The following is a 17,696-nucleotide window of genomic DNA, read 5'->3' as shown; positions in this document are numbered from 1 at the left end:
ACAGTTTCAATAGGGTCCTCGCACTGTTAGTGCTCGGGCCCTAATAACCCTAACAGTTTCAATAGGGTCCACGCACTGTTAGTGCTTGGGCCCTAAAAAAAAAAAAAAACCCTAACAGTTTCAAGAGGGTCCTCGGACTGTTAGTGCTCGGGCCCTAAAAAGAATAACCCCAAGGAAAACAATAGGGCCTTCGCCCTTTCAGGGCTTGGGCCCTAATAAATAACCTTAAGGAAAATAATAGGGCCTTCACCCTTTCAGGGCTTGGGCCCTAATAATAATAATAGAAAAGAATAACCCTAAGGAAAACAATAGGGCCTTTGCCCTTTCAGGGCTTGGGCCCCAATAATCCCAAGGAAAACAATAGGGCCTTCGCCCTTTCAGGGCTTGGGCCCTAATAATAAATAATCCTAAGGAAAACAATAGGGCCTTCGCCCTTTCAGGGCTTGGGCCCTAATAATAATCCTAAGGAAAACAATAGGGCCTTCGCCCTTTCAGGGCGTTTGCCCTAATAAATAATCCTAAAGAAAACAATAGGGCTCAACAAATTGTTCAGTTCAGTCAAGTTTACTAATCGTTTTCGTTATCAAATTATACATTCACCTGTTGACATTGCTGAAAGTGAAAGATACATGAACAGTTATGCTAGATAGCACCACAAATGTAACGTTATCATGGTACAAGCATGGAGCATTAGTTCAACATCAAGCTCATAAAAGTAGCCTATTATTGTAACATTGCAGTGGGAGTTTACACGAGTTTGTTGTGTGATGCTTTCTCCGTTGTGTTGAAAGTCCGGCAGTGTGGCCGTGGCCGGTGTCGTGCCAAAAAGTGATGGTCCGCCGAAAATTGATGGCCGGCTGCGGGAGTGTGTGCGGCGTGTTAAAGATGTATCGCCCATTCTCTTTACGAATACAGTTGCTTTTATGTGGATCAAACAGACGTGCATATAAGCATTAGCTTATGTCTGTAGTAAGAGCACTCACCCAGTACTTTTTACCTATTAAAATACTTGTAAAGGGCACTTATGAAAACTTTCTCTCAAATATTTTTTTTTTCTCATGAAATGTTTTTTTTTTGCTATCAGTATGATAAGTTTTTCTCTCAAACATTTCTTTTTTTCTCTCAGATCATTTATTTTCTCACATGTAATAAAGACACAATCCTAGCTCCATACAGGTACAGACACACACTCACATGTTGTCAGCGATGCTCTAAAGAGTTTATCAGTAAAATAGTTTAGCAACTTAAAAGCTACATGATGTTTCTCACCTAGCGAGGTGCAGATAAATGTAATTTCGCTATTAGTAGATGCTAGTAATTCACACGTTTAATCTCTCTCTCTCTCTCTCTACCTCTCAGTGCATTGATAACAAACTATTGCAGTTATTAATTGCTACTAGCTCTAAAATGACATTTTGGAATTAGCAACAGAGGATTGGGATATTCTAATTCTCAGTTTTAAGCTTGAAGATGATATTACACTCAAGGCTGCTTTGAAATGAACATAGGCCTTACTAGCTTACTAGCTTAGGGCTTTCGCCCTTTCAGGGCTTGGGCCCTAATAAGAATCCTCAGGAAAGCAATAGGGCCTTCGCCCATTCAGGGCTTGGGCCCTAATAATAAGAACCCTAAGGAAAACAATAGGGCTCTCTGCCCTTTCAGGGATTGGGCCCTAATAATCCCAAGGAAAACAATAGGGCCTTCGCCCTTTTAGGGCTTGGGCCCTAATAATAATCCTTAGGAAAACAATAGGGCTCTGCGCCCTTTCAGGGCTTGAGCCCTAACAATATGGCCTTCGCCCTTTCAGGGCTTGGGCCCTAATAATCGGAAGGAAAACAATAGGGCTCTGCGCTCTTTCAGGGCTTGGGCCCTAAATATGATCATAACCTATGCCAAAAATGATATTATAAACTAGATTAGTGGGTAACTCAGTAAAATTAAGTCCAAAAAAACAATAATTTTATAAAATCAGAACATTTAGTGAAAAAAAAAATAGTGGAGAACAAAAGAGACAATAAGTGTAGCACTAAATCTGGTAAAACGTTACACATTGCTCTTTGTATTGTTGTAAAATGCATTCATGAAAAACAAGACAAAAATCAAAAAGATCAATTATTTTATAGTCTACTATAAAATTAAGAAAATATACAGTATATAGCACAAATGTATCAGCACAGCTGTTTAATGAGGCAGCAACATATGATAGATAGACAGACAGAACACAACAAATACTATTAATAATTTTTCATTGTGCAAAAGTATTATGATTTGATTATGAAAGACTCCAATTGAGTGCGGCACACAGCGCTTATGCGCATGCTTTCTCGTGAACTTGATAATTTAATATCACTGTCTTAATATATTAAAGCAATGTAAACTAAGCATTTTATTTTATCAACTTTCTATTGTGGAGAATTGCAAAATGTACTATTTTGTTTCATATTATTTTGATCTCAATGCCAACTCACCATGCCACAGTTGAGGTTCTTGTTCACCTTGCAGAAAGTATGAGGAGGAGTCTCGCCCTTGTTTGTGATGATGATGCAGATGTCAGTCACAGCCAGTGAGTTCTGGGGCTGGACAGGGTGAGCTCGGCGGTATGTGATGAATATGCGCTGAGATGTCGCAGAGCTGTTGTTAACATTTGCACAGCGGCCAAACGGTGTGGCCTCAATGACTTCACAACCCTGAATGACACGCTCTTTTCCCTCATACAGGACCCTACAACAAAGAAGAAACACTGATCAGAAATTTAAAGGGTTAGCTCACCCAAAAATTCTTAGACTTTAAGATTTTCCACTGTGGTGAAGTTTATGTTGTTTAGATATCTGTGTAGTGTTTTTAATGTGCTTTATAGGGCTGGAATATTTGGTGGGTTGGTATTCGATTTGAAATATGACATTCGAATATTCGTTTTTTTTGTTGTTGTTTTTTGCACACCTGGCATCCCACTAGAAATGGTTCTCATTCACGCTTGAATATGTTTTACAGTATAAAATCTGGTGAAATATAATACTTAACATAACTTCGTTATAGCTACTTAATAAAAATATTTGCTGCTTCTTGGACTACTAAAAGTGTTCATGCAAGTCGGGAGTATTCTCTGGCTAGAGCGCAGAACAGCGGAGTTTGTATGGACAGAAGTGCATGCCTACGCTTGTATTTTGGGTAAGCTGCATTGCTTTGAAGTTGTGGAAAATAAAATAATAGAAGAAAAATGTATTATCCTTTTTACCCGTTATTATCAATCTAAATTAATGAAACAGCGAGACTTTTAAATTTACTCGGTCGTCAGTCCGTATATCTTTTGGTCATTTGATTTCCTGTTTGGAATGGAATAACGAGAAATGAAAACCAGCTCGTTTATTCGTTTTTTGTTTAGTTTAAAAATACGAAAAAATTGATTTTGGCTCGATTTTTATTTTTCATCTGTGGTTTACAAATTGGTTTATGGATTTGTTATTTCATTAGCACGCGTGGGCGGCGCTGAAAGGCCCCTTTCATCTGATTGGTGTAACCGCTCCGCCTTCAGTACAAGCTTTTCTTTCTGTCAGGCAGAATAAGAGTCAGGAGCGCAGCACTGACAAATGCACTTTCATAAAATAATGTCTGAAACCACCACTCACTGTTAACTACGCACAATATTTGAAGCATGCTGCTGCGACTTGCAAGCGAGCCACAGTATACATATGACAGATTATTTTAGCATGATGTATTTCCCATTGATAAATACGGTGCAAACAGTTCAGTCTCTTTGAATAAAAGGGAAGTGGAAAAAATAGACTGAACTGTACCATGATAAAATATGTCCGTAACATTAGATGTATGTAGATGTCTTGTACAGTGTAAAAATCATTATGTCTAAAGTTCCCATAAAACATGAAAACCCCAAAACCCAATGGGAATATATCCTTGTTGTGTAAAACATCTGTTCAATTGATTACACAATTCCAATTCAAATAGCAGCGGGAGGCGTCTGGAAGAACCATGCTGATCAATCCGGATTTTTAAGCCAGCTAATTTGACAGTCGGCTAATATTTCTGAATCAATCAATCAATCAATCAATCAATCAATCAATCAATCAATCAATCAACCAATCTATCAATCTATCAATCAATCTATCAATCAATCTATCTATCTATCTATCTATCTATCTATCTATCTATCTATCTATCTATCTATCTATCTTTCTTTCATTTATATAGCACTATTAAAACACAACCATGGTTGAACCAAAGTGCTTTACATATAAACTATAAAAAAAATAAATGAATGCAAGAACACACATTAATCAATAAATCGACAGCATGTTAAACATCACATCTACTTTTTGTAGGCTACTGACAGTAAGTGCAACTTCAACAAATTCTTAAACAATGGCAGCGATTTCGCAGAGATCTAATAGGTAGAGGCAACTCATTCCACCATCTCGGTCCTATTACTGCAAAAGCCCGGTCGCCTTTATGCAGGCGGTTTGTTCTGGGCACTTTAGTAGGGCACTAGTAGTTTGTGATTCTCTTAGCGTAGTGATCTAGAGGGTTTGTATGGTGTTAAGAGGTTTGTCAGATATGGTGGATCCTGGTTGTTTAGTGATTTGTATACAGTTAGTAATATTTGAGACCTAATTCTAAGGTGGACCGGAAGCCAATTCAAAGACGCTAATACAGGTGTAATTGATTAATATTTCTTTACTCTCATTAAAATCCTTGCAGCGACATTTTGCACTGATTGCAATCGTGATGAAGAATATCCTTCTCGAATAACATACAAATGGGCTTCCTTTGTGAAAAATAGCAGACCAACTGTTATTTAAGATATATTTGTGCATGAATGTTTGCATTTAAGTTTTTATTTCATATAGCCAGTCCCAACAGACAGACAGACTAGTGAACTATCCCTTTAACTATCAGAAATGCACATTTAAAGAGACAGAATGCAGCAGAATGGATTCTGATTGGCTGTCAATGTGGAATGTGGAAAAGATAATTCTGAAAGTGATCCCAACTATATTTATTTGTGCCAGTGTGCTGTTATCGTTATAGTTTGGGGATATTCAAATTAAATGACCCATCATAACATTGATCAGCTCTACCAAACTTGATTGTCTTTTTTTCATGAATAAACAAACACTGTTATGTTGTCTTGATTGATACTGTGAAGCAGCTTTGATACAATCTGTATTGTGAAAAGCGCTATATAAATATATTTGACTTGACTTGACTTAGTTGTGATGTGGACTCTGCTATTCTTTCATATTTAGAAAGATTATATCTTTATCATTATAGTTATCATACTTGATGTTAAACGGCCTTTAACTCTAGCATAACTTTTCTTGTGATGCGCCAATATTTTGACATAATTTTCTGTTCTTATTAAGAGTTGAACCACAAAAAACAAAACAAAAAAACTTGCCTTTATACTGAATAACAGCAGTGTACAATCATGACACTGCAACCTGAAGTTTAATTTGTCCTTGAGATGTTTTTTTTAGTTTGACGATAGTTCATAACTCTATTGAAAGTCCATTTCCTCAAAACTGTTTTAAAAAGTTCATAGACAGACAGATTAGCCTTATGTAAGTGCATTGATCAATGTTTATATGTGAATAAAAGCCTAAATTAAATCTGTTCATCGCATTCAATTCCATGTTTTTGCTGAAAACCTGCTGTTAAAATATAGCCTATAGCTAGAAAAAACATGCTATATTTTCATTTCATTGATTAAAAAGATTTACTTAGAAAGATTTAAAATGACTCAAAGTTAAAATAATAAGTTCTTTTTTATATTCAGAAGCTTTAAGCCATGTTCATTTAACTGTCCTTTAAAAAAAATATGGTAATTTGCTGTAGCACCATAGTAGCCTACTGAATAATAGGTGGTGTGGTGTTCAGGCACACTCTCTCTGGACTCCAGAGAGCCCAAATGGGATATGGAGTATAGATTTAAAAGCTTTAACACAGTAAGTGCCATAAAATACCATACTAGTAAGTGCATTACATCATATTGATATTTAATAGTGTGGCATGGTGAGCAAAGACAATATACAATGGGTGTTGAGTCATGCCTTGGAGTGTGTGGTTTTTTTTTTTTTTTCAAATCACAATGATCATATGGGGGATTTGAGTGATAAATAAAAGGGGAAATGGTGTCCTTGCTTGTCATGGTGAGGATCATGGAGGGTAATGATTCAGGCAGGGGTGGGACTTACGGTGGTGATGTAGTAAGCTATATCCATAACAAAGTGAAGACCTTGAGCTGAATTTTAAAACTCAATGTCAGCTGATGCTGAATGGAGACCACAAATAGATTTGAATGCATGTGGCCCACTTCTGTTTTTCAGCTATGGATATGGGATAGGTTGATCATGGCACTAACTAGAGAAATGGAGTGTAAAAATAAATAAATAAAATAAAAAGAGAATTCATGTAATTCATATACGATGAAGAGTAAAGATACAGAAAGTAATTGTTTAAACTGAATGAACTAAATTAAATACATTTTTAACAATTAACCTAAATAAAATTATGTTTTAGTACTTGAGACTGATTACATGATTGTGACAAGGATTTTCAACGAGCCTGGATGGTCTTGATTCAAACAGATCATGCAGACACCCAATGCTCTTGGAATAATAAGAATTACTATTATGGCATCCACACTAAACAAAGTAAAGTCATAAAAACCTGCTTTGGTTGACTTCATGTTTGACTTCTGTTTACATAATAATCGGTTCAAGGGTACAGATACACAGAGGGACAGCCATTCACCCTAAAAACTCACCCAACATCAATGAGTGGGGGCTTTCCATGACCCCTCTTGTAACACAAGAAGAGTTCTGGGCTCTTGAGACTGCCATGGTTAAGATTGGCCGGCTGGCCGCTGTAGGTGCTCTCAATGCATGTGAAACCTTCAGGCACAGTTTCTCCTGCAGACTTGTTGATGACAGCCAGGTCTGTGATAGGTGCCTTGGGTCCACTGGACTTGGTTTCAGATAGATCCTGCTCTAGTGGAGTAGACTTGTCTGTGAGGCCAGCTACAACGAAGTAGTCCGTCACGCGGTGACCCTTATCCTCAATCATGGCTGGGCAGACCTGTTTGGAGAGAAGCAACTGTTGATTTTGTGCATTTATAGGTTTTGGAACTTTTGGGCACTTGTGAATATGTAGCAAGGTATGTTGTTAAAGCTAAGTTCACACTACAGGATTTTAAGCCCGATTTATGCCCGATTAGCAAATCGTTATCGCGTGCAAATCGCGGGGGATTAGCGGACGATGAACGCTTGCCAATCTGTTAGTATGAAAGAGCCAACAACGCAGCGAAAACACTCGCAGACGCCTCGCAGACACGTCGCCAAGCCCAGAAAAATATCTAGCCTGCTAGATATAGCCTTGTTCACACTACATGCTTTTAAAACGTCGGGCTGAACTGTGTGGTTCACACTACATGACTTGCTCTCAGTTCAGACTTGTCTGACTGTACATGAGTCCTCCTCACATATTAAAACAATCACTGATCATCACAGATTAGACATTAGAATTATTAACACAGATACTTACATATCACAGCATTACTACTATTGAGGGTCCATATCTTTCCTGAAAAGTCTGCAAAGTATGTGAAGAATTGCAGCTTGTTTGACAAAGTATACACAGCAAAATGAATGAAACAAACAAATAAAGCCGTACACATTTTTAAGCCCTACTGTTCTAGTAGTTCTTTCTGTTTTCAATATAATACAGCAGTGGGTTGGGGGGCAATGATATAAATGATTTGATCTGTGCACACAAGTCTTGTGCTGATATATTCCTCTCTATTAGGTAATAAAAGCCAGAAAATAAGAAATTAGTTTAAAAAATATTTGGACTAACAAATTAGTTTTAAGTTCTGAAACTTATGGTATGTTTTTATAGTAAAATTACTTCTTGTATGTAAAAAGATAAAGGAAAACTTGATTTCTCAGTTTATCAGTTCATGACTTCTTTAAGTCTGGCTCTTTTATAAAAAGAGGGTTTATTTTTAAGTAAACCTGAACCCAAGACGCCCAAAACAAAATACACAACCTTGTACCAACAAGCAGCCCTTCTACATGCTTATCAATCGACCAATCAGTATCACGTGAGGGCGGGCCTATCTGCATGTTACGTCATCAACTTTCGACTAGTACATGGCTGAGCAGAGGTAAGTGCAGTTACTTGTTCATTTCTGAAGATTTGCACATTGAAATTCAAGGACACTCTCGTACGTTTTAAACATTCAAAGGTTTTTGTGCACAGTTGTATATCTACGAATTGTTTTGCATTTGTGAATTGTTTTTATGAATATGTAACTTTATTTTGCGCATGTGAATTGCTTTTTGTGAATATATTTTTTTTTTCCACGCACATGAATTTTTTTTGTATACGTGAATTAGGTTTTTTTGTGTGTACGTGAATTGTGAAATTGTCTACGCACGTGTGAATCATGTTTCTTGCATGAATTATATTTGAGACTATTCTGCTTCCATTGAGCCTTTGTAAAAATTATGTGAACTCTTAGCCATACCGAGCTGTGGATGGCTCAAAATAATATATTTTTAATGTTCTTGACATGACTGTATACAAGCGCCACTGTTTTATTAACGCTTACTGTACAAAGGCTCACCCCTAAAACCCCAAACCTTGTGAACCAGAAGATCCAATCTAACATAACTCCAACCAGCAACCAATCAAAACACCCTAGCAGCCATCTAGAATACCATAGAAACTGCAAGTAAAACTGAACACCACAACTACAAATGTTTTTTGCCTTTATTTTTCAAAATGTTATGAACCTCGTTTGAGCAACCAATTTATATCACTAAAATATCAGTATTATTTATAAAGAAAATGTGTCTATTTTTTAACTATTTAAAAATGTTACTATGGCTCATGGGAGTGTGTAAAATTCTTACCTTGAAAAAAACAAGGTGCACAGTTTCGAAAGTTTAGGAACCACTTCCCTAGAGGGTTTACTAAATCTATAATCTCCAATCCCAGCGAACTCAAGGCACCTCACTAATGAGGTGTTACATGGTTACCTGCCATGTAGAAGTAGCTTACAGAAAACTAATTACAGGTACAGCCTACCCTAAGCATCCTGAGGTTAAACGCAATGCTTCAGGGCACAACAATTATAAAACAAGATTAAAAAGCTCCTGAGGTGCTCCTATCCAATGCTGATTCTGTAAACTTCACATCGGGGCTACACAATTTTGTCAAAAATATGTTCTTTACTTTTTTTTTTTTTTGTGACAAATAGTATGATGGCTGAATACTGTGATTTGAACTTTATATACCGGTAATAGTACCAAACAATATGGCAAGCAATATATTGTGTCTCCAAATTAAATAATTTTTTGTCTGATAACAGGGCTGAAATAATTAGTCAACATTATCGACAACGTCAAAAAGTAATTTCATACAACTAAATTTTGAAAAAAACAGGTTTTAATAATTTAGGTACCAAAAACCTCAGCACGTAATAACCTAGAATACTGTTTAACACTTGATGGCTGCTCTGACAAGTCAGTTAGGAACCTGGGTGTGACATTTGATAGCAATCTTTCATTTGAAAGCCACATTTCGATATGTAAAACAACATTTTTTTCCATCTTAAGATACACTGCTAAACAAATTAAGGGAATACTTAATCATAACACCAAGTCAATTAATGATATCAATTGTGAATCAGTCTAACTTGCTTTGGTGCAAATGAAAGTGACAACAGATACACTAGAGAGGCAACAGCAAGACAACCCCCAAAAAGGGAATGATTTTGCAGATGGTGGCCATAAACGATTGTTCTCTGCTTATTATTCCTGACTGATCTGTCTTTAGTTTTGTTTTGTTAGGATCCTTGACACTGTCTGTAGCCAGAGAACACCAGAATTGGCAAGTCCGCCATTGGTGCATCATTCTCTTCATGGATGAGAGCAGGATCACACTGAGAACATGTGACGGATGTAAAAGAGTCTGGAGATGCAGTGAAGAACATTATGCAGCATGCAACATCATCCAGCATGACCGGTTTGGGAATAATGGTCAGGGGAGGAATATCCTTGGAGGGTCACACAGACCTCCCTCCATATCCTAGCCAATGGTTCCCTTATTGTTCTTAGGTACCAGGAAGAAATCCTTAGAGCCATTGTCAGACCTTATGCTGGTGTAGTGGGCCCTGTGTTCCTCTAGATGCATGATAATGCCCTGCCTCATATGGCTACATTTATAGGCAGTCTTAAGATGACAAAGGCATTAACACCTGTTTCACACATACGCCGTTTGCAGTGCATATGCGGTGCGTATACAGCAGTGTAGAGATCGTTTCCGTACCAAGTCTATATTTGCTGTGCTGCAAATGCTGAATTAAAGTGACAGCGCACAGTTCTGTAGCACTACTCCCTACAACCACTGCCCGAGCTCCATGCTAAGTGAGGGGAACTCTGTGAATCACACAGAGCTTGCCAGCTCGAGGACATGGGAACCACAGCCCAACCTACAGAAGGGGGGTCCCTTTAAAGGAGTATAGCCCGGAGCCTATGGGCTCTAGCCTTCTACTTTCGGGGGGGACAGTGTCGACCCCGACACCAGGGAGGCTATCATGCTCAACGCTGAAGCCAAACACCTCTCTTGGGTTTACATTACTCAACCACAGTCTCTAGCCAGAGACGATAGCTCCTTCACGGTGCTATGGGAAGCAGAGGCCTCAGCAGGATGACTGAGATTAGAGGAGGACTGCCACACTTACACGACTGTGGTCTAGAGCTTTTCCTCATAGGGTGAATAAAGCTATGATGCAGAACTCGGGTAGTAAGGGGCATAAACTTACTACTACCTACAAAGTTTTTGCATGGAGGCCTCAGCAGGATTACTCTCAAAGGAGAGAAGACCTGACACAGGCTAGCTAAGGGGACTAAAGCACCTCTTCATGGAGAGAGAGGGACCACTTCTCAAGCTCCACCTGCAACATCTGTTTGCATGGAGACCTCAGCAGGATGACTCTCGAAGGAGAGGAGGGTTGACACATGCTATAGAACAGATCAACACAGCCAACTATATATGGAGGTCTCAGCAGGATGACTCTCGAAGAACAGGAGGCCTGACACATATTTAGGAGAGCTAGCTCGACGATCATCAGAGCTCAGGGAGCGAAAGGCCTAAAGCACATCCTAGAGAGAAAGGGGCCACCTCTCAAGCTCTACCTGAAATGCTGTTTGCATGGAAGCCTCAGCATGATAACTCTCAAAAGAGAGGAGGCCTGAACATGCTAGTTAGACTTCATACCAGAGACTGATTGGACCATTCCGAAAACATTAACATAGAGCTCAGGGAGCGAAGAGCCTAAAGCACCACTTCATAGAGAAAAGGGCCACTTCTCAAGCTCCATCTGCAACGTCTGTTTGCATGGAGACCTCAGCAGGATGACTCTTGAAGGAGAGGAGGCCTGACACATGCTGAGAACTGATAGCCTAGCCTGACTGATACATTTAGAAGCTAGCTTAACAATAACACAAGCTCAGGGAGAGAAGGGCCTAAAGCACTTCCTCATAGAGAGATAGGGGTCACTTTTCAAGCTCTACCTGGAAAGCCGTTTGCATGGAAGCCTCAGCAGGATGACTCTCGAAGGAGAGGAGGCCTGAAGCATGCAGTAGAACAGCCCTATGGGTATTCTCAGAAATACGACAGCTGGGGAGTATTGTGACGACCCTAAACAATAAGGGGAGTACTGGAGTTGTGACCCTACCTACCTACTGGGGGTACAGATGCCCAAGCCTGTGAGGGCCTGCTAAACTCAACCAGAGGTGAAATACTCTACATAGTCATCCAGATGACCAGGACACTTTGCTCATTTCAAGAAATGAAAAAAACACCCTCTTTTCACTAACTAGGGCAACATCATCCCAGGAATAACATTCTGTCAAGCTCTTGATAGCGGAGGCCTCAACAGATAAATCCCTAAAGTGAGAGGAAGCCTAGCCACACCCACAGGGAGGGAACCTGCTACCTGTGGTTACCACTACCATACTAGCCATTTCCACTCTAGCTTAGTGAATAAAGCGATAAAGGCCCTGTAACAGACTCACACCATAAGGGGAACTCATCCTAACCAGGAGGGGACCGGACGCCGAATAACCCATTAATAATTATTTTTATTGGAAACAGCCTAAATATGTTCGTCCGAAAAGAGCACCTTTTGCCAACTACTACAAAGGATGCTCTCAATGGCTAAAGTTAACTGGTCACACAACAAAAGGCCTAAGGCCGACCATCAGAATAGATTATCATCATGGGTCAGGCACTGTGGGCCAGATGTTATGGACGAGGGGGAAAGAGGAAGAGGAAGGTGTGCACAGGAAAGGAGGCGTTTATCTGCCTCTGCCCGCACGTCTGGTCTGGGCTACTTCACTGACACCCTGCCTTTTTCTCCTGGACTTGCACCGCCTCGATGACCTGCTCCTGCCAGGAGGAGGGGCACGAGTCGTGACTGAGTCCCGTTGGCCTTGTCTCCGATCCTCAGAACAAGATGGGCCAGGGCCCCCAGGCTGTCTGGGTGTGGGCCTGGACCTGTGCGGTATACAGGATCTATAAGCATTGCTTCCCTGAACTTCCCGATCACCGCCTCAACGGAAGTCCCGAAAAGTTCAGAGGGCAAAACCGGGGCATTGAGGAGAAAAGTTTTTTCTTTCTTGCTGATGCCTGCCAGGTTCACCCGCAAATGCCTCTCCGGGGCCACCATGGCCGCCAACGAACAACCGATCGCAGCGGCTGTCTGCTTGGTGGCTCGGAGAGCCAGGTCTTTGGTGTGGTGCAACTCAACCACTGCATCTGGGGACAGACCCTGCCCATGGTCCAGGTCCCTCAGCAGGTCAGCCTGGTATGCCTGCAGCACAGCCATTGTGTGCAGCATGACCCACTGCCACATATGCCCTGCCATTCAGACGAGATGTAGTCTGGAGTGGTCCAGATGGCAGGGTTGGAGCACTCAGTGTCGATGTATCCCCTTGCGAGAGATAGCTCTGGAGGCATCAACACCCATACCCATGTTCCCGCATTCCCTCCACATTCGAGTAGCTTGAATGCTGGAAACAGTGAATGCGAGCCAAATACGGGTTATTCTATGCCTTCACAACCTCTGTATGGAGGTCGGGAAAGAAAAGGAAAGCTCACCGGGGCTGATGGGGTGTGGCCGGAGAGAAAGTGCTCATCAAGTCTTCCACGAGCGGCTTCACTCCTGATGCACTGCCATGGCAACACAAGCCTAGCGGTGGCACGCTCCATCACCTCCACCAGCTCCGCATACGCGGGGCAGGGGGGCTGGGCAGGTTCAGCCATACTAACATCTTCACCTGCTTCAGTCCCATCCTGTCCGTCCGGGCTCGAAGCCAACAGAGCACTGGCTGATAGGCCAGAAGATACCTCAGAAAAGTCACCTCTGCCCAGCAGTACGTTCTCGTCACCCTCCGACGAATTTGAGAGATTCACTCCTCTCTCAAACTCGTCGTCAAGCTCTCTCTGAGATCCCCATGATCTGAGTCTCCTCTCGGCCTCGGCACGAGCAGGACCCGAACCGCGGGGCAAAGAAAGCTGTCCTTCTTCCCTCGAAAAGAAGGACAGACGAGAACGGAGCATTCTCCTTGAAAGAAGCTCACAGTTCGTGCACTCTGTTCCCTCAAGAGCAGAATGTGCGCGCTCTTCACCCAGACAAAGCACGCAAAGGGTGTCACCAGAAATTTCTCACACGGGTCAGCACACTTCCTAAAGCGATTGTTAGCCATAGTCAATTTTACTCACAGTGAAAGGGATAGTTCACTTTGAAATACATTTTTGGTATGTTTTAGCTTACCTCAAGGACATCCAAGATGTAGGTGTCTTTGCTTCAGCAGTAGTTTCACTTTTGATATTTTTAGGTCAAACCGTTGGTGTCTATCAGACATATAATGGAGGTCAATGGGGTCCACCTCAAAGAGCATGCACAGAGAAGTCCAAATTAAACATGATGTAATGATTCGTAAATGTAAATACACATTGAAGGCCTAAGACACAAAACAAGCGGTTTGTGTGAGAAAACGAACCGTTTTAATATAGATTTTACCTCTTGTAACCACAGTAATCTGAGGGTGTGGGCGCTTTGTGGCTGTGGTTACAAGAGGTAAAAACAATATAAATACTGTTCGTTTTCTCACACAAACCGCTCGTTTCGTGTCTTAGGCCATTAATGTGTACTTACATTTATGAGTCATTAATCATGTTTAATTTGGACTTCTCTGTGCATGCTCTTTGAGGTGGACCCCAAACTGTCTAACTGCTATTGTATACTGCTAGATATTGTAATATTGGTATTCATTTTCATATCATTTCAATTTATTAACATAATCATAAACAAACTAGTTTGTAGTGTAAATAGTTTTAACATTAACTGCACTTTGTTAAAGGTGAAGTATGTAGTTTTTCTGACACAAGAGGCACCTATAGGAATTACAATAATAAAGCATATTTTCAAACAAACTTACAAATGGCCCTTTCGTGCGTCAAGCCTCCCCAACTCTTATGGGTGTGTGTAAAGGCATTTCTCAACAGGTAAAAATAGGCTACTTTCAATAATAGGTCCAACTAGAGTTCTTCACGGGTCCAAAAATTCATGCCCGAACCGGAAGAGACCCGTAATGTGCTACACCGAACCGACCCGGACCCGTCGTTCATTTCAAAAGTTAGATCCGGACCCGTGCAGACTCGAGAAATGCCATAAATGTACTGCCCGGACCCGACCTGGACCCGTCTATTATTTGAAAACTGGACCCGAACCCGACAGGAAGACACAAACCCGACTGGACCCGATTGTCACATATTATTTCACATGAGAACTTTGCGAAAAATAAAACTTTTTGTCTTACCTAATTTTAGTAGTCGTCGTCTCACTTCCTTGTAACGTTACCTGACTGACTGTGATGCATTACAATCCACCGACAAGAAAGTTCTATCCATGTTATTTCTCTCGTTATTCCAAGATTAATCCACTCATTATTTCAGCTTTAAAAGTCCACTTGATGTCACGGTGATGGATGACAAATGCAACCTTGCACATGTACATTCTGACTTGAGTTAACTCGCATAATAACTTTAACTGTTTGCCCTTTTTAACTATAATAACGATTGCTTGTTGCTTGTTCAGCTTGATCATATCTGTGCTCTCTGCTCTTCATTGAGTCTGAATCTGACCACCAAAACTTTGAGATTAATCAAAACGGTTCATTTATATTTTTATAAACATTGGAGGAAATGTAAAGCGCGGTTTGGCGGAAGCACTGCTTTGGTTGCCATAGAAACATGACACGCGCTTGAGATTGCACTCCGATCGCACGGGTATTACACACAATGTTAAACAGTCCCGGGACCCGAAGTAATAGATTCGGACCCGACCTGGACCCGGACTCCTGATCATTTAAAATATAGACCCGAACCCGTACGGGTCCCGGGTCGGGTCCCAGGCCGACAGGTCTCGGGTGCGCTGTGAAGACCTCTAGGTCCAACATATTAAGAAAACTTTTAACTATGTTGCTATGTGTCATGATTAGGGATGTAACGATATTGACAATATTGCGCTATCCCAGTGGTAAACGTGTCTCGATATCGTTGTGGTTGAGTTACAATATTAAAAGGACAGGTGTCCGTCAAAAAGCAAGAGGTATAAACACAGTCCCGTGGAACAAATCATTGTTAACTATATAGATAGACCATGGTCCTTTGCTGTGTCGTCACAACAACCGTTGTTAAGCCAATAGGATTGCATGCTGCACGCTGTCCACACAAGCTCACAGCAAGCCAGCATGGCCGACAGTGATACTTGTAAGGATGAAAACAACAACCCTCGAAGATGAGATTGTGCCAGCCCCTTGCAGCTTTTAAATCAGATGTGTGGAAACATTTTGGTATCGCCATGTCAAAAAACGCAAAAGGAGAGAAGGTGGTGGACAGACAATGGACTATGTGCAAGCACTGCCACAGTAAACTGCGATACAACACGGGAAACACAAGCAACATGCGAAGTCATCTGACGACCCATCATCCCGAAAAGTTTGCAGGTTCTCTCACAAAGAAAGTCCTGTCCAGTCAAAAAACCCTGAAGGAGGAATTTTCAACAACTATGCCACACAACAGCGCAAGGGCTCAAGAAATTACAAGGTATATCACAGAATACATACTGCAAACCACCTATTCTACATTACAATTCAACCAAGCCACGTAAAAACAAGCAAAACTAACCTAAGAAAACAGCGACGCTATAAACATTGCTATGATGATGACGATGCACGTATGCCCGACGACAGCGGACGGAGGTGACTGAGGTTTGGGAACGACAGCGCTCCATCAGTTCTGGGAGATCGTGGTTCACGGAAACCCTTTGGTTGAAGCATCTTTTTGCTTTGTCCACTTACATCTGTCTTTGTTGACATCCGCCATGTGTGCGCAAACAGACTGGCCGGAAATGAACTCGTCTTCTGACGTGTTGCAACCATAAAAGGGCATAAAACTTAATCGCAATTCATTATTTATTCGGCAAATAACGTTTCCATCAGCTTTTATCGCATTAGCCGTATATCGATCAAGAGAAAATCCGATGAGACCGAACGTATTTCATTTGAGTCGATTTTCATGAAATTTCATCGAATTTTACTGTTTCCATAAGGCATTTTTCATTCGATATCACTTAATTCGGATAAAAACGTGTCGATGGAAACATGGTTACAGATTTGCGCAAAACTTTTGCGATATTTTCCAAATTTCGAAAAAAAAACTATTGCAAAATGACGGTGTTTCCATTAACCGATGTTATGCGACTAAAACGTCTTTTTTCCTCTCGCGATAAGTCATTCCAAAAATCAACGGACTTTGGTATGTTTATAACTTATTTCACAGTCATGCACCGCACTAGACATTATTATTATTATTATTAATAATTGAAGGAGACGTGATGTGTTATCCAAGCATTAATAGCAGGGAAACATACAGAGTTCCTGGTGTTTCTCCCTTATTTCTGCTTCGATGTCTTGATGGCATTTCTTTGAGGTTTAGAGAGGCTATTCCTGTGATTATTGTTTCTTTTTTTAAATTAATTTAATAAAGAACTCTATCTCGTATTATGTCCAAACGGTCGTTGCAAAACGAAAAATGAACGGTTGTTGTATTTTTAAAACGCAAAGTTGAACATCATTTTAGTTTGACCACACCAATGCTGCGCTATATAGGCTACATCTCAACGAAATTTCAGATATTTGTTGCCCCCTTTAAAACATTTAAAATATTCACAAATTAATATGGGGAAAAAAATGTAGGTTTTACTGGTTTTCTAAGGCCAAAATAGAACATGGTTAGCCTATTTATGATATTTTTCCCGCAGTGCTTTGTTTAGGCTATAGGTGAGTTATTATAAATGCGTCTGAAAAAATAACGAGCTAAAAAGCATAATCTCCGGATGCACCTTTAGAGAGAACTGCACCTTTCATACGGATTACATAATAAGGTATTAGTTTACGATTCGAATTTGTTCTTTTTAAAGTGGACATTTAAAGCTTTAGTCTATAAAGGCTATTGTTTCAGTTCTCGCGCTCCAGTTCACGAAGACCATAAAAATTCTTTTGTTCTTTTACAAAAGAACAACGTTTTCTTGTTATTGTGACATTACG

At 40.5% G+C, this 17,696-nt stretch overlaps 1 protein-coding gene across 3 annotated transcripts in view; it reads right to left on the bottom strand.

Annotated features, from left to right (window-relative positions):
* The window catches only part of dennd4c (DENN domain containing 4C), a 117,047-nt gene that overhangs the window by 59,813 nt on the left and 39,538 nt on the right, over positions 1 to 17,696 (bottom strand). For all 3 annotated transcript variants that reach the window (XM_039669330.2, XM_039669331.2, XM_039669332.2), the window contains exons 2-3: positions 6,782 to 7,092; positions 2,469 to 2,721 (exon numbers count right to left, since the gene is read on the bottom strand). In XM_039669330.2, coding sequence (XP_039525264.1) covers positions 2,469 to 2,721; positions 6,782 to 7,080 — 552 coding nt within the window. In that variant the 5' untranslated portion in view covers positions 7,081 to 7,092. The remainder of the gene's footprint in view (positions 1 to 2,468; positions 2,722 to 6,781; positions 7,093 to 17,696) is intronic.

This window comes from Pimephales promelas, chromosome 1 (assembly GCF_988280905.1).
Source record: "Pimephales promelas chromosome 1, fPimPro1.hap1.1, whole genome shotgun sequence".
Taxonomy (NCBI): domain Eukaryota; kingdom Metazoa; phylum Chordata; class Actinopteri; order Cypriniformes; family Leuciscidae; genus Pimephales; species Pimephales promelas.
Note: the sequence above shows the minus strand (reverse complement) of the source record. Positions and strands in the feature narration are given on the sequence as shown.